Source organism: Dermacentor variabilis, unplaced genomic scaffold (genome assembly GCF_050947875.1).
Source record: "Dermacentor variabilis isolate Ectoservices unplaced genomic scaffold, ASM5094787v1 scaffold_14, whole genome shotgun sequence".
Lineage (NCBI taxonomy): Eukaryota > Metazoa > Arthropoda > Arachnida > Ixodida > Ixodidae > Dermacentor > Dermacentor variabilis.
This window is the reverse complement of record NW_027460302.1, coordinates 6,262,249-6,286,433: the sequence shown is the minus strand read 5'-3', so window position 1 is coordinate 6,286,433 and position 24,185 is coordinate 6,262,249. Positions and strand designations below refer to the sequence as shown.

The following is a 24,185-nucleotide window of genomic DNA, read 5'->3' as shown; positions in this document are numbered from 1 at the left end:
TCGGAAATTTATAACTTTCTGAAGAAACTACACCCATTTTTAAATAAAATAAAATACTGCCTTATCAGAAATTGTATAAATATAAACTGGCCCTAGAAATATTGCATCAGCACCAAACAACACCTTTCCAAACCAAATGTCAAGTGAAACCTGGTCCATACTGCCTACGAAAGAATTTAATACCCAGGCCACCTTCTCGTACACACTAAACATTTTAACACCCTTAAGGGTGTAAATCAGTTTGTCGCCAGACGAACACCCTAAGGGTGCTGTTGCCTACACCCTACAGTTGGGGTGCAATTATAGCACCCTAGTGGAAGGGTGTCCAGCAAAATAAATTTAGGGTGTAAGGGTGCTAGTCCAAATTAACACCCATCTGTGTGGGTGTTGGAAGGGTGTACACCCTTTTATTTCTAGCGTGTGTGGCAGGCAGGTTCGGCAGTACACGCCTTCAATTACTGCTATGTACAGCGATCCATGCGCAACTCTTGCGTGTGCCAGAAGGTTCAAGTTCGGCTACCAAACGCACCGTCGAACAGCCGGCCTTGAAGCTTCGATGGGCATACACAACACCTATACGTGTGGATCAAATTACATATTAGTAATTCATGGTGTATATTGCAAAACCTGCCTTCGCTGCACAAATACAACCTAGCAAACTTGACGCTTTTGAGCATGTATATCAACACCAACGGTTATCACGATTTCCAGATCCAGATAACATGCAACACAGACTGGTAAGATATATGCTGCATTTTCAAGAAAAATGTATATATTTATTGCATGCTGCAATACAGAGTACAAGACATACATAAATCACATGAAATATAAACATGCACAATCACCAAACACATCGGTAAGTACAAGAACATGTACATTTCCCACAAAGGTATCTAAAATATATGTATTGATCAAATCTGTTATTAGAGATGAAACTATGTATACCGGCACTGAAAGAGCCTGGGTTGATCTCGCAGTGTTTTGGGCCACATAAAGGAATAAATTTTCAGTATTAGGCTCCAATGAACGAAAATTCAAGTTTTGATGCCTTGAAAAAAAAAAGGGGATATTGCAAAGGTGAATTAGGGAAGCAATTGAAATGCAGAGCAAACGCACAAGAAAGACACCTGTTATTTTGTACACTAATGTAATCGCAAAGCATTACGAAAAGTTTGGAAAGTCGATGGAAAGCATAACTGGCGAACATTTTTCAGACTGAAACAATACTTTCCAAGCATAGACATGCTTTAAGTGAGGTTTAAGCCAGGAGCCTTATTGCTAATTTTCTATTTCCAACAAGATTACTTGAGCACGAAAAATACATAGAATTTTTAGTGCCTACATAGTTTGTCCTCTTTTATGAAACGTGAGTTCTCTAAGCTAAAGGTGCTGTGTAGCGGTTTTTCTAACTACAATACCAGTTTCTATAAATTTTTGTTTTGTAACCCGAAGGCACTGGTACATATACAATATGTAGTTTGAAAATAGGTTCTTTTCTTACTATAAATCAAAAGAGTGCATATTCCACATGTACTAGTGCCTGGGTGCAAAGTGCAGTAGGAGGCCTGATAAAAACAAACCACTGTTGATTAAACGATTTTGCTGAGAACAAAATGTGGATAGTGTTTTAAAATACATCGTGAATTTCTAAATTATTTCCACTTAGATACAGTAATTCAAGATTAAGGCGTGCTGCAGCATCTGAGTATGCAAATTAGCAAATATGGTTTAATAAGTTAGACATACTCTGGTTACTAAAAAAACACAGGCATAGGCAGTCATGCAAAAGTTCAAGTTAAATATCACTGTTAACATTTGCCAGCAAATGGTCGTATCAAACATTATAAATATACCGAACAAGGGTGGTTTCTTGGGATAGTTTGCAATTAATGAGAAAAAATGACGTACAGCTTGAATGACAAGAACTGCTAGAGACAATATTTATTACGTTGCCACATCATGCGTATATGTACAAAAGCGGGCATGCGCAGAAAATGAGTCACAAGGGGTGTCGAACAGCAAGTGATTGTACTAAGAACATTGTCCCTTGAAAAAAATAAACATTAGAATTTCTATCTGTTGAGATACAAGACTTCACTAGGGGTCAGCACGATAGAGGGGTCACTAACGCACACACTACCCAGTTTTCTGGTGAAATCTGCTTCTATAGTTTCCCGGATGACCTGTGTCTCGCTAAAGCTTCCGTATCTTCAAAGAGGGGCACGCAGCCACAGTCCCAGCAATGGATGCCGAAGTGGCCTTGAACAGTGTTATGGACGTTATTATTGTGCTCTCCTAAATGATTCTTTAGGCGCCTGCCTGTCTGTCCAACAAAGTTACTGCCGCAAAACAGGGGAGTTTGATGAACCACATTCATTGCACATGTCACAAGATGTTTTCTGTGCCCGACAGAGCAACAACACTGACGTGATTTAGGTGCGTTTACATGCTTACAAAGCCTTGCCTGCTTTTCCGGGGCTGAGAAAACGACTGACTCCTGCAGGTTGCCCAATCTTATTTAGCCTATGGGAGACATCATGCACATACGGTAGCACTGCGAACCTGTGTCTTCCAACCGGCTGGTTCCTTGAGTGAGCAGGCTCATCACGGTTTGTGCACCTCAGAAGCTGTTCTGCTATGGCTGAAATTAAGGCCAAAGGGTAGCCAACCTTAGAAAGGCGATCAACCTGTGCAGCAAGACTATCATGCATCTCGTGTGAGCAAGATTTATTGAGGCTGTTATCGAGGCAACACTTTTAATACCTCGTTTAACGAGCTTTGAGTGTGCAGAGTTAAAGAGCAAGAGTGACTTCTTACTTCTCGGTTCGAAGCACCAGCACACGTTTGTTTTCGTGCCACAGCCTAAGATCTACAAAGCGCAAGGAATCATCAATGAAGACCCTCATGCGTTAGTTCAGAGGCTGCAGCTTTCTTAAAGATCTCCAAGACTCCCGAAGCAGCAGGCTCGAAAATGTGATCAGTGGAATCAATACGAGGTAGTCGTCCACAAACCTGCACACTTTAACAGGAGACGCATCTAGGTGACCTTGAATATTGCAATCATGATGAGCTAGATAAATATCGCTTAGTGGCGGCGCCAGGCATGATCCTGCACAAACACAATTCCTTTGTATATTCTATAGGATCATGCCTGGAACCGCCACTAATTGATATTTATCTAGCCAATTATGATTACAATATTCAAGGTCACCTAGACGAGTCTCCCGTTGTCAAAATGTGCAGGTTTGTGGACGACTACCTGGTATTTATTGATTGCACCGATCACGCTTTTGAGCCTGCTGCTTTGGGAGTACTTGGAGATATTTAAGAAAGAGCTGCAGCCTCTAGAGCTAACAAATGATGTCCCCATTGATGATTCTTTACGCTTTCTAGATCTCAGGCTGTGCCTTGCAAACAAAAAGGTGTGCTAGTGCTTCGAACCGAGAAGTCACTCTTGCCCTTTAACTCTGCACATTCAAAGCTCGTTAAATGAGATATTGTAAAGCTTTGCCTCCTGAACAGCCTCAATAAATCTTGCTCACACGAGATGCAACATAGTCTTGCTGCACAGGTTGATTGCCTTTCTTGGGTTGGCTACCCTTTGGCCTTAATTTCAGCCATAGCGGAACAGCTTCTGAAGTGCACAAAACGTGATGAGCGCGCTCGGTCAAGGAACCAGCCGGTTGAAAGGCACAGGTTTGCACTGCTACCGTATGCGCATGATGTCTCCCATAGGCTAAAAAAGATTGGGCAACCTGCAGGAATCACAGTCCTTTTCTCAGCCCCGGAAAAGCTGGCAAGGCTCTGTAAGCGTGTAAACGCGCCTAACTCGCGTCAGAGTTGCTCTGCCGGGCACAGAAAACATTTTGCGATGTGTGCAACGAATGTGGTTTACCAAATTCCCGTTTTGAGGCAGTAAATATATTGGACAGACAGGCAGGTGCCTAAATGATCGTTTAAGAGAGCACTATAACAACGTCCATAACACTGTTCAAGGCCACTTGGGCATTCATTGCCGGGACTGCGGCTGCATGCCCCTCTTTGAAGATACGGAAGTTTTAGCGAGACACAGCTCACCCGGTAAATTATTGAAGCTGATTTCACCAGAAAACTGGGTAGTGTGTGCATTAGTGCCCCCTCTATCATGCTGACCGCTAGTAAAATTTTGTATCTCAACAGATAGAAATTGTGATGTTTTTTTTTTCAAGTGACCATGTTCTTTGTACAATGACTTGCTGTCAGAACACCCCTTGTGACTGGCTTTCACTTTCTGCGCATGACCCCTCTTGTGTATACACACACGATGTGGCAACGCAATAAAATATTGTTGGAAGTCAGTGCAGTGTGTCTCTCGCAGTCCTTGTCCTTCACGCTGTACGTCATTTTTTATACTGAACAGCGAATATTGATTAAAAATTAGAAAAATATACAGTACACATCTGAGCTGCAAAAATGCAAGTGGTGCAGCAAATGGCCTTTAGCCTTCCAAAAGAAAAAGAAATGTTCACGGTTAATTACGAGGTGCAGGGACTCCATTCTCTGAGCATCTTGACCAATAAATGCAGCGTATGGCATTGCTGGAATCTTGCATCCTGCATTAGCAAAATAAGAAGAGAATCATGAGAATTCAGTCCGTGCAATTACACATGTACTTTGCGGGAAATTTGATAAAGCAACAAGCTCCTCAAAGTAACCAACTTAATTAATGTGACTGGGCAGAATGAACCGCTCAGGCAACTGGGCAAGACAAGTGAAAGGTAGGAGAAATTTCTATTTTTCAAATTAAGGAATTGCATGTTACTGTGAATGCTAAACTACTATGTCATTGTGAATACGAGGCACATACAGCAGCAAAAACAAAAATTTACAGTAGCCTTTTCCCCATAGAAAATAAGAGTGAATCAAATTTAAAGACTACCAATGACATCTCTCAACAACACACATTTGTCCAAGAGTGTGTATGTGACCTTAATACAAAATTGACATTATGAAATCTGCAATATATCTGCATTACACTTTATAAGTACTGCAGCTGAGAAGCTTACGGGATATGGCACATTAAGAGTGAAATGCACAAGGCATTAAAAAATGACTGTTTTTACACAACATTATTACACTAGGAGACAAATAGTAGTTTTACAGAGAGTGCACACAAAATGACAATGAGGGAATCCCCACTGGCATTCTCATTTGCCCTGCAATACATGCATCCAGCCCAACAATCTCCAACTCTCCAATCCAGTTTATTAGACCCTTTCTGTATCCTAAAACTTATGTATTTCTTATTTACTGATTTAGTAAGAATTAGCATTTTGGCATACTTTCCTTGAAAATTTAGCATGTGTTGTCAACTATTTTCCTTAGAGCACACCCCCTTCTTTCAATGGGTTAGCTTGGCAATGCACTGACAAGTAGTATTCCCTTATTTAAACTTACGATCCTTCGTCATGCTCCCACTTCATGCTCTAAACTGTGATGCCCCTCCTACGCAGTTTATGTTAATCTGCGACTATGTACATGGTCCTTCTTCCTGTAGCCTCTCAACTAGAGCCTGAAATTTCTTGTCTCCTAGAACAATCGTCTTTCTTGCCGAAAACATACTGCATGGTTACCCCTCATAGGGGGGGGGGAGGCACAGTATATAAGTTTTCACATATTCAATGAACCTCAGAGACACAACCATTTCTCATCCTGTGTTGCCACTGCCCGCATGAGTCACAATGGTTGTAAATTGGCTACCTGCCCTCTCTCGCTTAAAAGTACATTTTGCCATGTGGAAAATGACCACAAGCATCACATTTCATTGAATGAGTGCTCCTGTGCATGTTTTTTTCGTCTTTTAATGGCTAGGTTCAACATGGTCAAGTTGTCTGAAAACTGTCTAGCCTCAACCAATACTTTGTGTAGTTTCCAAATTATGAAACATTCATTTTTGAAGACTTGTCCCAAATTAAGCATGAGACATTTTCATGATGCAAACGAGGAAGGGTTGTGCTTAGAGACAATGATAGGCCTGCTATATCCTGCAAAACTGTGTGAAATGAAATATGCTTGCAATTTTCATGAGCAGCTAGTTCAGTACAATTAGGCACATTGCCTGCGGAAACGTTTTTTTAACGCTCCCGAGAGGTCCTGGTTTCTTGTAATTTCTTCAAATCCCTTGCAGTCTAGATTGCAATCCGGTGCATTTTGATTTTGACATTGTGTTCAAAATAAAAACAGCTGAAATTTTAAGGTTTTGATAATTATATGGGAATAAATTAAAGGTAGAAGAGTGTAATGCAATCAGCAAATAACAAGCTCATTGCAGAGAGTAAACAAATATTCCTTTCCTGCAAATAAATTGGTAGCAGGAAGGTCATACGACATTAGCAGTGAATGCACAATAAAGAATATGATGCTACAATGCCTCGGCATTCTGTGAATATTCTTGCGCAAAGAAAATCCTCATTATGAAAGACCATCAAGAAAATGCAAATGTATACTTTGGATCAGCAGTCATACCTGCAGTATGCACTGTACTATCGGCAATATTTACAACCACACACAACTGCACATGATATCAAGCTTAGGCGGCCAAGGAGCCCGAGTTTTAAATTATAACTTCACTTATTATATTACACTACCCACCTATATCTACTTACAATGTTGTCTTCTCAACCGCTTTCAAGAAGACATTAGCCATCTGTCTGAAGGCGAACGCAAGTGGCTTGCTCTTGATGGGGGGTGCCAAGGCTGGGCATTGTGAAATTGCTGCTACCATCTGCATGACCTGCGAGAAACGACGCTCTATGTACCAGATAAACAAATGCTATTAGAACAAAAGACAAGATCATTGGCAATGAGCCTCGTTTTGGTTTGCACGAGAAATACCAAGAATATGGACTTTGTGCTGCTTACTGAAGAAGAAGTAAGCCTCCTTCCAGATGTTGCAGTCATGCATTAAGATTGCCGCATAGCTGCATGCTTGTATGCTCATATGCTGCTGCCACCACTATGCCAGCATGCTTTGAAGTTTATTATTTCAAGTAAAATTGATTATTGTGTTTTCTTGCCAACTCTTGGCAAACAGACCAGCAATGAAGTAGCTCACTTACACACATACTCCCTTTTGAGGAGCGAATTCACACACGCACACAACACACACATGCCTCTACCACACGAGCAGCTTCCTACGCTTGACACACATACATTTTTTTATCCTGTGTCACTCCTACTGCTAAGACATAAAAAAATCCTTTGTGTTGCCAACCACAAACTCCACAACCTACACCTCCAGCTTAAACACTTTCTCGAGAGCCAGGACAAGCCTTCTAGCTTCCCCGGTGCTCCAAACTGTAGTTACGAACTTTAATAGGGCTATAGGCGACAGCTCTCGAAGGGCATGCAAACTACCCGGAGACCTAAAGCTTGTATATGATACCTTTAAAGCACAACACTTCAAATTTTCAAAATTCATTAAAACTCCTGAAGACAATTGCTATATACGTTGAACGTCTTGAATAACCTGCCACTAACAATTTCAGCGGTTGTCTGCATCAACAGAAATGTGGGCTAATGGGAAATTCACGTCTTTAAGATCGGAATTAGTGTAATGGCGAAACACACTACCAGATTTCTTAATCATTTATTTATGCTCTGGATGTAACGTTCCTTTTACAATAACAATCAAGGATATCGATTCATCAGGGCATGGGAGGAAAAAGGAGGAAGCGTATACCTGGCGCCTTCCCACTGGTCCTCCCGAGAAACGGCGCCTCATACAGCAGTTGTCCAGGGTGGCTTGAAACCAAACTCGGCTTTCAGGCGGCAACACTCGCTGCATCAAATCGGAAGAGTTTTATTGCGAGTAAAACTCTACCGGCCTTACGCAATACATACGCACGCACACAAAACGCCCTCGCACGCACAAACAAGTATACGCGCTCTCAAAGCGCAGATACAAAAGCGCGCACGCGCACATTGATGAACACAAACAAGCACACATACATGCAGGCAGACACGCTAACACGTGCACGCACACACAGCGACCCACAGACAAAACACTCACAAAACACGCACTAGACACGCGCAAACACGCCGGCCCATACAAACCGGCATGTACTGTACGCGCGCGCGCGCGCGCACTGACGAACGCACACACACACACACACACACACACACACACACACACAGCGAGCCGAGCGCACGCACGCATACACACGCACGCACACACAAAGCGAGCTGAGCTGAGCGCACACACGCACGCACACACACAAATCGAGCCGAGCGCGAGCACGCGCACACGCACAGACAAAGCGAGCCGAAAACATGCTGAAGGCGTCCGGCAAGCAGCAACAGCAGCACGCGACCGCATCAGGGAGAACCAATACCGCGCCGGTTCTTTCGGAAGGTGGCAAAGCCAGTCGTCCTTTTTCTACGCGACGCAAAAGTGGTCGACCACATTTAACTGAAGTGCAAACGACCGTATTACAAGCAGCCGCGCTGAACGCACAAGAGAATCACATCAATGAACGCTCAAGCGCTGAGAAACAAAGCGTAACTATGCAGGCGCACCACGCCCGATGTAGATTTGAGAAACATTAGTCACACGGGACGCGATCGAGGTAGTTAACTTGCCCTAGTAGGAGTGCAGCTGCTCTTGCTCTTACCTTAGTGAATTATGAATTATGCTACGAGATCACAGTGAAATATTTCTAAAGCGAACAAAACAAATACCAAATAAACGGGCACTTGCCTGAAAATTTCCATCACGCCAGTACTACCGACCGGGCACGTTGCAACTTCTCGTTTCACCCTTCGTGGATCCATCTTCCAGTGCGTACGAACGCTTTGCTTTGAAGTGGGACACGAGTAATACACAAAGCAAGGGCCACATCTTTTTCTACCCCGCGCGAAACTAATCACGTTTAAAATTATTTCGCACAGCGCGAGACGCGAACGCATGCGAAAACGAGCATGATGGCGCAGCCTCCGCCTTCCCGTCCTGCCGCGCGCCGAAGTGATGGTACAGCGTCGTCCGTCACTTCCGGTCGCTTTTCATTGGGCATGGGGCGGCCGCGCAAATTGAACGCTTATTCTGACAGGTTTGCTTGCTCGCATGGCCGCCTGTTTGCTGCTGCTTCGTTGTGGTCTCTAACTAGAGCGGTGAGGCGGGTAGTTGCTACTACGTTTCGTGCCGAGCATATTATTTTGGGGTGGGGGGCGCAGTCTGTGCTGCATCACTGAGGGTACAGTACACAAATCGGGAACGTGAGCGAGACGATCGGTGCTCTTCTGCTGGTGCGATTAGATTATTCGCTGCGTCCGAACGAAGCAACCTTGCGAGGTCACAGCGTAGTTTCAGCGATATCCTGGCTCGATAAAGACGCTCACATCTTGGTCGTGCGACAGCGACGCGTAAAAATTCATGAGGAGACTGAAGACAGCGTTTGCAAGCGCGTATGCTCTGGATAAGAAATTACAGCTTTGACGACACCAGCCCTTAATATATAGGCTCAGCTTTACAAACTGTATTTGAGGATGCACTTAGAAAGCAGATCAGTAGCTTAGTAAACCTCTGAATAAATTAGGCAAGGTACGTGGAAATTCGGGTTTGAGAACTTCCAACATGATCTCGCCTCTATAAGTCTTCTTTATGGATTCACCATGCAAATTGTACGTTGATGCCATTGTACAGCAGAGGCTCGTCTAACAGCACGTCCCTGTTTGTTCAGCAATGTATCCAAACAGCTTCTTCCATTTCACCACTTTTTGTTGGGCTATTAAGGGCACCGACATATTAGTGCAGAATTGTGCAAGTTGCTCTCGTGTTTTCGCTCTGCTACTGCAGTTTTTCTAGAAGTGTTTAATTGCATGTTAATATTCCTGTGAGCACGAAAAATAATGATAATTAAATTGTAAGTGAAAGGGCGTTATTTTTCTGGATGACACATTTTTGTAGTGGCCGTCATGCCAGTAACATCAGAATCCTTGAAAAAATATCGACAGTCACTTAGGAATGCGAAAACTTAATCCCTTCACGCAACTACCATTGCAATTGTCACGTGACCATGATACGTTAGTTCATACATTGTCACGTGTTCTTCACAATTCTACCTTAATCTCCGGTAATCCACCGTGCTATAGTTTGTACGAACCTTAATGCAATTTATTCCACCCTTGTTCACATTATTTCACATTATTTACCCATAATTGCTCATAATTAACGTTGTTGTATTTACTACCTTCTGTATCACTACTGACGTCATACAAGACGGTGATGACGTCACATTTTATTTATTTATTATACATACATTCAATGCCTAGTAGGCACAACAGAAAGAAGTGGTGAAAACATGCAATATTTGCAGTGCAAGGCAAGAATAGAAAATCAAACTGTAAGATAATTTAAACGGCGACCTTGAATTAGTGGTGTCACAAATTGAGACTGTGGAGGCGGGAAGGAGGTTGCATTCAGTGGCTGTTCTTGGCAAAAAGGAAGAATGGCACATCAATTTTGTGTTGATGGTTGATGCGAGACGAGAACTTGGTGTGGTGTAAAGATTTTCTTTACGAGAAGGGTTAAATTAGCATATTCTATGAAAAAGACAGAGACGAAAGTATTTGCGACGTAACCAAAGGTCAGGTTCACCTAGTGTTCTTTTCATGGACGTGACGCTAGAATGACGTGAATAATTTGAGAGAATAAAACGGGTGGCGCGGTTCTGAATGCTTTCAAGGGAAATGACAAGATTTGCATGAGCAGCGTCCCGTGTGGATTGTTGTTGCGGAGAACGCCAGCTTTCCTACCTGAAATGCCATGAAATGCTTTCGCATTAAAAATGCAAAAATTGGAGGACGCTTAAGCTTCGCCTTCAAGAGTGGAACGCCACAGCGTTCCCGTCGACCCGCCAAGGGGTGTAAGACAATGGGCTACGGCGCAGCGACTACGCGCCCCGCATCGGACGCGGTGAGCGTCGAGCAACGCAGCGTTCGGCGCGACAACGAAATGTGCGCCTGAGCAAGCGACGCACGCCTGAGCCTTAGAAACAGCTCGTTTCTAAGGCAACACCGCGTTCACTAGAGGCGCTTTTGTACCGCTTTGAAGCATCGAACTCGTGGCTCAGTGGTAACGTCTCCGTCTCACACTCCGGAGACCCTGGTTCGATTGCCACCCAGCCCATCTTGGAAGTTGCTTTTTATTTATGAAGTGCGCACTGCCGTGCTTTATCGCTCACGGCCAACGCCGCGGACGCCGACACCGACGCCGACGACACCGGCTTTTCTGCGACACGAGCTCCTTAACGCTATCGCGTTAATACATACACACATTGCTCAAAGCGTGGACGTGTACACGTGACCCAGATTTATGCATCAATGCGTTCAACACCCTTCAGGCGCCGATTTAACACCCTTCTTCGAGCAAAGTCACACCTTATGTGTGGTATACACCCTTGTGATAGGGTGTTTTGGCCGAAAAGGGTGCTAAAAGGGTGCGAACGTGGGTGTAAATGCAGAAAGCACCCTTATTAACACCCATAAGGGTGTAAAAATGTTTAGTGTGTACAGAATATGGCGATCAAAAACTAAGTTTTATCACACCAGACTTTCAAAACGAATATCCGGAAATAGCTGAAGCACTCGTTACACCTACCTAAGTGCACATTTTCAGAAAAATGCGAAGAATTTTTTTTCTTAACACAGACTAAAGATCGTGCCGGACTGATCCCAGTTGGTTTCCGATTACTCTGTGTCTTGGCTTTTCATTGTGAAAGTCCGATACATTTTCTGTAACCGGACGACTGTTGTTTCGACATACCTGTACAATGTATCTGATTGTATCTGTATTTATGTTATTGATGAAAAAAAGAAAGAACACTTATTGATGTTTAAGTTTTACCGTGTTTCAAATTGCGGCTATTGTATTCTATACTTTTTGTTATTAATTTATGTGCTTGTGTGACCGCAGCTGTCAAGTGCGGCGAGGCCCAGTCAGGCACGTTCAGTGCCTTTTGTCGCATCTCCCAAGGCATTTCTGTAAGAAATGTCTTGAATAAATGAATAAAGGAAGGAAGAAAGAAAGAAATAAAGAAAGAAGGAAAGAAAGAAAGAAAAGAAAGCTCTGTTGAGGCGAAGGAGGTTGAGCCTGGCAACTTTGACCGGCGTCCGCCGTGCCTACGTCCGCACCGCCTTCTCTTTGTCGGCGTTCCAAGAGCTTGCGCATTTCCTTTTCTTTCCTTCTGCTCTCCCTTGGTGGCGGTCCCGTATGTATAAGCGTGCTGGCCGCCAGGATAGCGAGGCGGAAAGAAATACGAACCGTCCATGTGGCCCCGATCCCCCAAACTTGGAACGTTTCACCGGAGCAACGGCCTGGTTTCAGATGAAGTTTGTGGGGAAACAATTTTGTGTGGCCTGTGTTCTGTGTTACCGCTCGTGGTTTTCGAGTGGCCTCACAACCATTACTGCACTACGGGACTTCGACCAACGCGCGATCGCTTTGGCTACGGTGAAGCAGTGTGTGCGCTCGGAGTGCGGTGAGGTGGCGTGTTATTCTACATACCGGAATTCATTAGTAAAACCTGTCGTGCCGCGTTTTGCAACCATACATAGGTATCCATACTCCCCGGTGCCTCATCATCTTCCAAGGCTCAACAACGTGGAGGAGCGACTAGCCGCGCTTCGCCTGCTATTCATGTGCATATACGCCGTTTGACGCACGGCAATGGACAGCTCGCCATTAAGGGGATCGCACGCATACCTTCGCTTGTCATCCACCTTCACAGAGTGGGATGGCCCTGAATTTTTTCCACCGCGTACACAGGTTTGCATCGCTAGTGGCCATTTTCACTTCTGGGTGGCGGTGAGCAGGTAAAACAGATTTCATTACCGGCAATCGCGGCAGTGGCGCTGCATGTCCGATTCAAAACAGCAGCGCACGAGGCCTATACGAACAAGGAGCGCCACCTGGACGCACCACTTCCCATTCACTTCCGGTAGAGGAAGTCCAGGGCGAAAGTATCCTTGAAAAAAAAATTGGAGGACGTTTAAGCTTCGCCTTCAAAAGTGGAACGCGATAGTGTTATCGCACCCCGTTCGTACCACCCACTCATTTGCTCGGCATGCTCTTGAGTCACACAAAGACGAAACGTGCGCCTGAGCAAGCGGAACGAACCAAAGAACTCGGTTTCTCGGAGGGAGAAACTATCTACGCGAGCCAAACGTCGTGATCGGACCGGACAGTCGGGCTGCGAAGCGCCATGAGGGCGGACGCGATCATGGGGCTGACGCCTCGATGGGATCGTCCTCTATCTCGCTTGGGAGCACCACGCACACGCATGACTCCTCGCCAGCAGCAAGGCACACATCGCAGAGGACGCTTTCCCACCAGACGCGCTACGGCGCGGCGATCACGACAGAGGCGTCCCGCATCGGACGCTGCACCTAGGAATTGCGCTGTGAGCGGAAAGAGGAGCCGCGTCGTCGAAACACGAAGGTTCTAGTGACGCACGCTAGAAGTTGGAAGGGGAGAGAGCGAGAAAACTTATTAAACGCAAGGGTAGTGGGGCATTCTCGCACCGGTCCCCGCACGACCACAATGCGCTCAAACGACACGAAGGGGAGAAGCGGGCGAGTGGCGCGCCACCTGTTGGGGCAGCGCCGTACATTGCGAGGAGGGGGTCTCCTGTGTTTACCGCTAGATGGCTCTCCGTGTGCGCCAAGCGTAGAAATGTATCGGAAACGTACTTCGCTACACGTTTAACTGCGACTTCTGTAACTTACATGCTCATAATTACCGAGAAGTGCCGCGGTGGCGTAGAGGTAGAGCATGCTAGCATGCAAGAGGACCGCGGTTCGAATCCCGGTGCCGCGCCATTTTCCACCGGAATTAAAGAAAAGAATCCGCGTGTTGATAAAATTGCGCAAAAAGGCCTGGAGTACGGCCTGATCCCGGTGACCGAAACCGGTAATCCACTCCCTCACCAGAGCAGGATTGGCCACCCTGGTGCAGTACTTGGCCACAACCTCCTATATGAATACAACAATCAAACCCCGGCCCTCAGTCCACAGCAGATGCGAAGCAACTGACCACGGCGGCGGTCAGACCTGCGACGCAGCAGAGGGTGCTAAGAATCCCTGGTTCCGGACAGGCCGCCATTGGAATCTGAACCTGCCAACGTTTAACGCTAGAACGTTATCTAGTGAGGTGAGTCTAGCAGTGCTATTGGACGAATTAGAGCGCAGCAAATGGGTTACGGACTGAATTCCAAGGGAAGGGACGCGTAGCAGGGTGCGGCAGAAAGTTCGGTAAGCAGATGAGATTAAGAAGTTTCCAGGGACAACATGGCCACAATTAGTACATGACCGGGGTAGTTGGATAAGTATGGGAGAGGCCTTTGCCCTGCAGTGGACGTAATCAGGCTGATGATGACGATGAAATGGGATATAATAGGGCTCAGTGAAGTTAGGAGGACAAAATAAGCATATAATAATAATAATAATAATAATAATAATAATAATAATAATAATAATAATAATAATAATAATTTATTGACACAGAAATTCCGAGCTAAATACCGTGCTAAGAAGCGGGCACATCCTGTGCTACCGGGGCTTAGCGGAGACGAGAACTAGGAGTCGGATTCCTGATTGATAAGGATATAGCTGGTAACATACATGAATACTATGGCAGTAATGAGAGGGTGGCAGGTCTTGTTGTGAAACTTAATAAGAGGTACAAATTGAAGGTCGTACAGGTCTACGCCCGTACATCCAGTTATGATGACCAGGAAGTCGAAATCTTCCATAAACGCGTGGAATCGCCGATGGGTAAAGACAAAACAAGATACTCTGTACTGATGGACGACTTCAATGCCACGGTAGGCAAGAAGCAGGCTGGATACAAGTCAGTAGGGGAATATGGCATAGGCTCTAGGAATAGCAGCGGATAGTGAGTTTGCAGAACGGAATAATTTGCGGATAATGAATACCTTCGTATTCATTATTCGTATTCTTGAATACCTTCGTAAGCGGGATAGCCGAAATTGGACGTGGAGGAGCCCGAATGGCGAGACTAGAAATTAAATAGACCTTATACTCTGGGCTAACCCTGGCATCATATAAGACGTGGACGTGCTCGACAAAGTGCGCTGCAGTGACCATAGGATCGTAAGAACTCGAATTAGCCTAGACCTGAGGAGGGAACGGAAGAAACAGGTACATAAGAAGCCGATCAATGAGTTGGCGGTAAGAGGGAAAATAGAGGAATTCCGGGTCAAGCTACAAAACAGGTATTCGGCTTTAGCTCACGAGAGGACCATAGCGTTGAAGATATGAACGATAATCTTATGGCCATCATTGAGGAGTGTGCAATACAAGTTGGCGGTAACTTCGTTAGACAGAATGCCAGTAAACCATCGCAGGAGACGAAAGATCTGATCAAGAAACGCCAATGTATGAAAGCCTCTAACCCTACACCTGGAATAGAACTGGCCGAACATTCCAAGTTAATCAACAAGCGTAAGACAGCTGACATAAGGAAGTATTATATCAATAGAATTGAAGATGCTCTCAGAAACGGAGGAAGCCTAAAAGCAGTGAAGAAACTAGGAATAGGCAAGGATCAGATGTACGCGTTAAGAGACAAACCCGGCAGTATCATTACTAATATGGATTAGATAGTTCAAGTGGCTGAGGAGTTCTATATAGATTTATACAGTACCAGTCGCACCCACGACGATAATGGAAGAGAGAATAGTCTAGAAGAATTGGAAATCCCACAAGTAACGCCGGAAGAAGTAAAGAAAGCCTTGGGAGCTATGCAAAGAGGGAAGGCAGCTGGGGAGGGTCAGGTAACATCAGATTTGTTGAAGGATGGTGGGCAGATTGTTCTAGAAAAACTGGCCACCCTGTATACGCAATGCCTCATGACATCGAGCGTACCGGAATCTTGGAAGAACGCTAACGCAATCCTAATCCAACGGAAAGGGGAGGCCAAAGACTTGAAAAATTATAGACCGATCAGCTTACTGTCCGATGCCTACAAAGTATTTACTAAGGTAATCGCAAATAGAATAAGGAACACCTTAGACTTCTGCCAACCAAAGGACCAGGCAGGATTTCGTAAAGGCTACGCAACAATAGACCATACTCACACTACCAATCCGGTGACAGAGAAATGTGCGGAATATAACCAACACTTATATATAGCTTTCATTGATTACGAGAAAGCGTTTGATTCAGTCGAAACATCAGCAATGATGGAGGCATTACGGAATCAGGGTGGAGACTAGCCGTATATAAAAATACTGAAGGATATCTATAGCGGTTCCACAGCTACCGTAGTCCCCCATAAAGAAAGCAACAAAATTCCGATAAAGAAAGGCGTCAGGCAGGGAGCTACGATCACTCCAACGCTATTCGCAGCGTACTTACAGGAGGTATTCAGACACCTGCATTGGGAAGAATTGTGGATAATAGTTAATGGAGAATACCTTAGTAACTTGAGATTCGCTGATATTGCCTTGCTTGATAAACTCAGGGGACCAATTGCAATGCATGCTCACGGACTTGGAGAGGCAAAGCAGAAGGGTGGGACCAAAATTAATCCGCAGAAAACTAAATTGAATGCTCAACAGTCTCGGAGGATAGCAGCAGTTTACGATAGGTAGCGAGGAACTGGAAGTGGTAAGGGAATACATCTACTTAGGCAGGTAGTGACCGCGGATCCGGTTCATGAGACTGAAATAATCGGAAGAATATGAATGGGCTGGGGTACCTTTGGCAGTCATTCTCAGATCATGAACAGCAGGTTGCCATTGTCCCTCAAGAGAAAAGTGTATAACAGCTGTGTCTTACCAGTACTCACGTACGGGGCCGAAACCTGGAGGCTTACGAAAAGGGTTCTACTCAAATTCAGGACGACGCAACGAGCTATGGAAAGAATGAAGGGTGTAACGTTAAGGGATAAGAAAAGAGCAGATTGGGTGAGAGAACAAACGCGAGTTAATGACATCTTAGTTGAAATCAAGAAAAAGAAATCGGCATGGGCAGGACGTGTAATGAGGAGGGAAGATAACCGACGGTCATTAAGGGTTACGGAGTAGATTACAAGGGAAGGGAGGCGTAGCAGGGGGCGGCAGAAAGTTAGGTGTACGGATGAGATTAGGAAATTTGCAGGGACAACATGGCCACAATTACTACATGACTCAGTAGTTGGAGAAGTATGGGAGAGGTATTTGCCCTGCAGTGGGAGTAACCAGGCTGATGATGGTGATGATGAATTACCGATATACACCGCAGTATAACTTTCTACGGCACGTTTCTAAGCTTGGTGTTAACAGCGCAAAACGTAGACGATACACGAGAGACGGAAAAACTTAAAAGCCTCTGCCGACACGTCGTTTCTGAAGAGCCGATAAAGCAACGAAGGTGCACAATAAATCACCTGAATCATTTGGTGGAGTGTACAGAAACCGTAGTGTATTCAATACCTTTGAAATGTGGAAAGAGTATATAGGGCAAACTTCAAGACGCACAAACGAAAGACTAAAGGAACATAAACTCAGCGTCGAGCAGGCTAACAGGAATCTAGGTATTCATGCCAGGGATTGCCGCTCTAAAGCTTGCACCGCATAATTCAGACGCTGTGAAGTGCTGAAGATACACAACGACCAGCTCGTCCGGGAAATAATTGAGGCAGTCGAGATTGCCAGACTTCGTGATCAATGCGTTAGCACGCCGTCCTTCTGACAAAAGAACTTCAGCTTTTGCACGTAGAATCACTATCTTGAGTGCAAAAAAAGAAAAGGTGCGGTTTCACATGATGTGTGATCAGGTGTCTGTGACACGTGTGGGCAATGGTATAAGAAGCTGTGTTTCTTTCAAATAAACGTTTTTGAAAGTCAGCGCTTGTGGAGACCTCCAGTGTCGTGTCTCGTCTACGTTTTGCGTTGTTAACACCAGGATGGAGAACCAACAAGCTAAAGCTGCTATTCTAACGATTCTAAGGCAGCACCGCATTCACTAGAGGCGCTTTTGTCCCGTTTTGAACCGTCGAACTCATGGCTGAGTGGTAGTGCCTCCGTCTCACACTCCGGCGACCCTGGTTCGATTCCCACCTGGCCCATCTTGGAAGTTGTTTTTATTTATGAATTGCCTTCCCGGATTTTCCGCTCGCGGCCAACGCCGCCGTCGACACCGGCTTTTCTGCGACACGAGCTCTTTAACGCTGTCGTGTTAAAAAGCACATACTAAAATCGTTCTAGAGCTCAGCTCTAAGGCGCCCGTTCCTGCGGCGAGCATCTGCGTTCCCGGCGTAACTAAGCGGAACGTGCACAGCGAAAGACGAGAGCGAACGCGGCGGGTAGCGTGGTATGAAAAAAAAAATGCCAGTGGCTGAGCTCGGCTTTTCCAGGATATGCGTAGCGAAAGCTAAGACAAAGCATAATTAGCCTTGGTTAATCTTGATTGCAAGTCCAAGTTAGTCTGGTTGTCTAGCTATGTTGCGGCGTTTAGGCAGTCATTCGGCGCACTGTTTGTCTGTTTCCTGGGCGATTCGTTTCCTCTTCATCTGGTTCCGATATCGATTCCAGGCCTCCTCCTGCTTATCAGAATTGTCGCCGTCCACAATGCCCCCTCAACTGTGGTTGCGGTGCACGCGCGCTCTCCTTTTCAATCCCCCGACATGTTATCAGGCATGCGACGCAGCTGGCGAAGCGAGCTGCGTCGCATGCGTGTAACATTTTGCGTGACACTTTTGTCACTCACACGCGTGACACATTTTTCGTGTCAATATTTTGTATTATGATTATATACGTACACTGTTTATATTATGTAGGTATGTTCTCACTTGCGGGAATAAGCGGGCGTAAGGCGGCGCGCTTAGAAACTCGCGCCGGGAGGGGCGTTTTCGCGGCAAGAATTCTCTGCCGCGTGAGGGTGGGTCCCGAACCCATTTTTTTCGCGGCGCCACGTTTCCGCAAACCCGAACGAGCCAATCACAGGCGCCGAAGTCGTCACGTGAGCGGTTAGGTCAATGCTCTCGCCGGCGAGCCCGATCGGCGCGCGCGCCGTGTCCCAGCAGCCGGGGAGGAACAATGACTGAAACGCGATGTAATTCTCGCGAATTCCCAAGGCATCTCGAGAGAGGGCGAGAACTCTCGCCTGCCCGCCGCTCTCCGCGACCACGAACGTGCAATTGTGTGGCCTTCGGAAAGCGGCGCGTGTTTTTAAGCGCGCCGCCTTGCGCGCGATTATTTACGCAAGTGAGGACGTACATTATAAGAACAAAATGCTGTGAGCAGCGCAGGTGGCGTGGACAATCTGTCTCGTGCGGCACATAGCAAACGCAGCGAAGTATGGCGCGACTGCCTTGCTTATCGGGAGATCGCGGCAGGCAGCGCGTGGGTGACACGTTGGCGCGATTCGCAGCAGCTGCCGCACAGACCTTCGCTCATGCAGCGCTTTGTTTCCATACAGACGACGCGCGCTACTTCGGTGCCATATCGTAGCACTACGTTTCTCATGTTTTCGTTTTCCACCAACGATGAGAGCTGCCCTTCGTCGCGACGAGATTGTGCCACCAGTGTCAGCGGTGACAACACCCAAGCAAGTGTCACATCGAGCCTTACTCGTAGCCGCTCGCCATCGCCCCTAGCAGGAGAGCAGTGATCCCTTTCACACACGCTGGTACCGCGCTTTGACGTCAGCAGCTGACGCCACGGACGAGTGTAGCCCTCCACACTTCACACCATCCTGGGTCCCCCTCGGAAGCGCAGATGAGATCGCCCACGAAGCGACGGATGCCGTGGATGCCGGCGACTAAGCGCATGCGTAGGCCATCTCCCCTCCGCTCCTTCTTCACTTCCCGCCTCATGCCTTCACTCTTGCCTCCTCCTCCACTTTCCTTCTCGTGGTCTTTCTTTCATTCCCCACTGCGCTTCGCGTTCGCATTCAACTTTCGCTGTGCTGGTTCGCTCGGTTACGAGGTACAACGCTGAGGCACGCCAACGCAGGAAGGGGTGCCTAAAGGCCTCCTAAACACCCAACCACTGGCATGCCTCGGCACTCTTCGGCGCGATTGGAGCAGAAGGGCACGCAGCCACTGGACACAAGCTCTGACGCACGCCGACGCTCATTCCTCGGCTGCAGCGCATTGTTGATATGCCATTTTGTCTTCAACCGTCCAAGTCCGGCCTAGAGAAGGCGGTTGTACACTGAACTAGAGACAATAAGTTAGTAATTTGTACGCTGTTTTAGATAAAGGAAGCACGTTGGATCAATCTATGTGCTTTTGTCGCAAGTTTTGTTTTACCTCTTAAGTAACAATAGTGCATAAAATATTCACATCAGCAATTGTCCTCGCTTCCCGCTCGTCGTCTTTCTACAAGATCGCTTTGCTAACACCTGCATGACCATGCCATATCATATCAAATGCTGTCGTAGGATTTCATTTTTGGCAGCTCATTGCACAGCCAACTATACATGAACTAGGTGCTTAAAGCATAATTCAAAAATCTGCATTAGAATTATAATTATACTTCCTGGTGTATGAAAGAAACGCGAAAAGTGAGTTCTGAGAAAATCGGCAAGAAAGTATGCCACAGGTCGGCGCGGCACGCGAAGCACAGTCACAGCGTAAGCTGGAGGAACGGCAACATGGGGGTTCTATTTTTGGCACCACGCCCTACAGGCCTTCGCGGCGAAGTTTGTTCGCGTCGTTTTCACGAGAACGACCCGAACTGTCCGCCCGGCGTCGACAGTGAGCTGCGGCGTGTCTTGCTCTCTGCACAGCGGCCTGCTGAGCCCGATGTTGCCTGGTTGCAGCCGCGCGCGTAGCTCTACGAATCGCTTCTTCAGGTTCATACCTTGCGAGGAAATGCCATAACGTGTACCGAAGAGTAAACACAGGTAACCAGAGTACGTGGCCCACATGGCACATCTCTTGGCCCGTGGCGCGGTACGTTGCTGTTGATGATGGTGATGATAGTGATGGCATCCTTTTCGAAACGGAATGGTGACAAACAGTCACCCAGCCTGCTACATCCACGATCAGCTACATGCAGCATGCAACTGCTATATGGAACTGCCACATGTCGGGACACCTTGTGGAATATACCGTAACTGCAATCATGGCCTCCGAGATCACGCCGCGCGCTTGAGCGAACTCGGAGGCCATGCTGCAATGCAAAGTTTGTACTATCGGCGCTACGCAGAGCGCATGTCAAATGGCACGTTACGATGATAATGATGATGATGATTTAATGGCATTCAATTTGAAACGGGACAGTGAAAAACAGTAAGCTAGCCCGCTTGAATTAATCAGGTGTAGCATACATGTTTTTCATTACATCACTATTTATATATCTCGATAATCTTCTTTTCCCTCTTCACGACTTCTCTGCTACCTTGCGCCACTAAGGATGCTGGATGGATGGATGGATGGATGGATGGATGAATGTTAGGAGCGTCCCTTTTGGAACGGGACGGTGGGTTGCGCCACCAAGCTCTTGCTACTATGCTGCCTAATATCCTACCTAGGTTAACCAATGAAAAAAGAAAAATAACACCCGGCCATCATAAAGTGCTGGTTCTACAATAAATGTTTATTCCTCCTCCTCCTCCTATGAACTACCACGTCAAAATTTTCTGATCCCCTATTGCGAACTGTGCTTTTGTGCGTCTCCGTCTTTTGTCGTTTCCCTACTTTTCTTCCACCAATCCTCCAATCGCATCTTACTAATGTCTATTGCGGACCTGTTTGCTTTACCACTGCTCCCGCTGAACCCAGGGGCTTCAAGGAGGCCAGTGGTGCCTAAATCGACCACTGGGTAGACGCCTTCACATTGTAATAAAATATGTTCCGTCGTTTTCCTAGCTTTACCGCAGCAAGCACATGCTTTTTCTTCCTTCTTATATCTCGCTTTATAGGTGCGTGTTCTCAGGCATCCAGATCTCGCTCCGAAAAGTAATGAGCTTGCCTTTGAGTTATCATAAATGGTTTCTTTCCTGATTTCGTTTTTTCCTCTCAAGTAGTTACTCATGGCAGGTTTCTTTTCCATTGCCGCCATGAGTAATTCACCATGACATTAATTCAGCCTCTCTGACTTTCCGTTTGACCTTCTTTGTTGCTGTGTTACCCGCCCCACAGGCCGCATACTTGCTGGTAAGCTTCCTAGTTCTTTTCCTCCACTGTGAATCAATGTTTTGCCTGTACAGATACCTGAACACTCTCCCAGACCATTTACTTTCTTCCATATTCCTCAGCCGTTCTTCATACTCAATTTTACTGCGAGCTTCCCTCACTTCAAAACTAGTCCAGCCCATATCCCCCTGCACAGCTTCATTTGTAGTCTTCCCGTGAGCGCCCAATGCGAGGCGACCCACTGACCTTTTGTTCCCGTCGAGTCCTGATTGTTCCAGCTGTTACAGCTGCTACATGGCGTGCCACCTGGCGTAATAATATGCAACTGCAATGCAAAGGGCGCACGTATAGACGCTACGCGACGCGAATCTCACATTGAAAGTCAAGTGGCACGATACGATGCTAACGATGATCATTATTTATTGGCATTCTTTTGAAACGGCGCAGTAATATAGTCAACTAGCCATCTTGATTAAATCAGGTACACAGGTACGCGCGGCGCGAAAGCCGCCGCACCGCTACTCGAGAACGGATGCGACGACTTCGGTCCAATCCCGAATATCCGTTTGGTGAAGCGGCGGCGAAACGTCGAGAGTTGGAGAAGATCTGCAGTTACGAGCTCGGGTTACCACGCCACAACATATTGTACATACTTAAATGACCGAGTGTTGATTGCTCTTTTGGGTTGCTAACGACGACCCCAACTTGACCTAGGTGGGGCCGCCAGATTCGCTGTTTGCCCAGTCTTCGCGCCACTAGTGAGAAGCTGCTCCGAAGTTTTTCTCATTACCGGCGATAGCTGCTACGGACACCGGACACTGGCATCGGCGGATGCCACACCCGAAACCGCTGTTGACACGAGCCCATAACAGCTTACGCTGTAATTGTTGAAAAGATGTGCATTGTTTGCCTGATTAAATCAAGTTGGCTAGGTTAGAATGTCACTGCCGCGTTTCAAAGGGGATGCCAACAAATCATGTTCATCGTTAGCATCCTATAACGCCACTTGCCTTGCAATGTGACGGTGTGTTCCAATTGTGGCCAGCATCGGAGTCAGTCTACGTAGACAGCTAAAGAGACAGCCGACATAGCTTCGAGGCCACATAATGGAACGCGTTTCTAGCCGTCAGGACGACGTGCCGGACACACTTCTGCGACGTGACACCACCTTCCGGCGACAAAGAAAAGTTGAGAAAAACACACACTATTTCTGTATCTTAAGTCTTGCGTCCGCAAACCTATGAAAAACACAATGCAGCTTACATTAAAGAAGTAAGATATTGTGTCTGCGTTTTATTGTGCGCAGACAGCCTCTCAGTCGGTTTTCCAAGTGTCCTAATCAACCCGCTAACTTGGTCGATAGGAAAGTATCCTCCGTCGTTCTTCACTTCGATGTTGTCTTCGCGAAGCTGTCTATTTTGACGTCTTCGTGAGAAGTGGAACTAGACTTAAGATAGCCGCTGTCCACTTAGCCATCTACATTGCCGTCTACGGCGAGTATTCGATCACTACCTGAGATTCGCGCCGTGTATCGTCTATATGGGTGGCCTGTGCATTGCAGTCGCCTGTCATTACACCAGGCGGCCCGCCTTCTAACAGGTGCATAGTCAGCGGTGCAGGATAGATAGAGAAGTCTTGATAAGGGAAAAAGATTACCGGAATGTAGAAATATTGATGTAATGTAAAACATGTATGTTCATCAGCATCAGCTTCGCTACGCACACAGCATGACAAAGACTTCTCCCATACTTCTCCAACTACCCCGGTCATGTACTAATTGTGGCCATGTCGTCTCTGCGAACTTCTTAATCTCATCCGCCCACCTAACTTTCCGCAGCCCCCTGCTACGCTTCCCTTCCCTTGGAATCCAGTCCGTAACCCTTAATGACCATCGGTTATCTTCCCTCCTCATTACATGTCCTGCCCATGTCCCCGCCCCCCATTTCTTTTTCTTGATTTCAACTAAAATGTCATTACCTCGCGTTTGTTCCCTCACCCAATCTGCTCTTTTCTTATACCTTAACGTTACACCTATCATTCTTCTTTCCATAGCTCGTTGCGT

At 46.4% G+C, this 24,185-nt stretch overlaps 1 protein-coding gene across 2 annotated transcripts; it reads right to left on the bottom strand.

Moving 5' to 3' along the window:
* Nucleotides 1–4,310: 4,310 nt before the first annotated feature.
* On the bottom strand, nt 4,311–8,782 carry LOC142567704 (uncharacterized). Of its 2 annotated transcripts, none has more exons than XR_012825221.1 (3): nt 7,721–8,782; nt 6,631–6,772; nt 4,311–4,592 (listed from the first exon to the last, which is right to left on the bottom strand). XR_012825221.1 is itself a non-coding variant. In XM_075677873.1 (3 exons), the coding sequence occupies exons 1-3, from the start codon at nt 7,823–7,825 to the stop codon at nt 4,511–4,513; spliced, it is 315 nt and encodes a 104-aa protein (XP_075533988.1). In that variant the 5' UTR covers nt 7,826–8,782; the 3' UTR covers nt 4,311–4,510. The 2 variants fall into 2 exon arrangements, 1 of the variants encoding a protein (XP_075533988.1); XM_075677873.1 differs by having other exon boundaries at nt 6,645–6,772.
* Nucleotides 8,783–24,185: the final 15,403 nt, after the last annotated feature.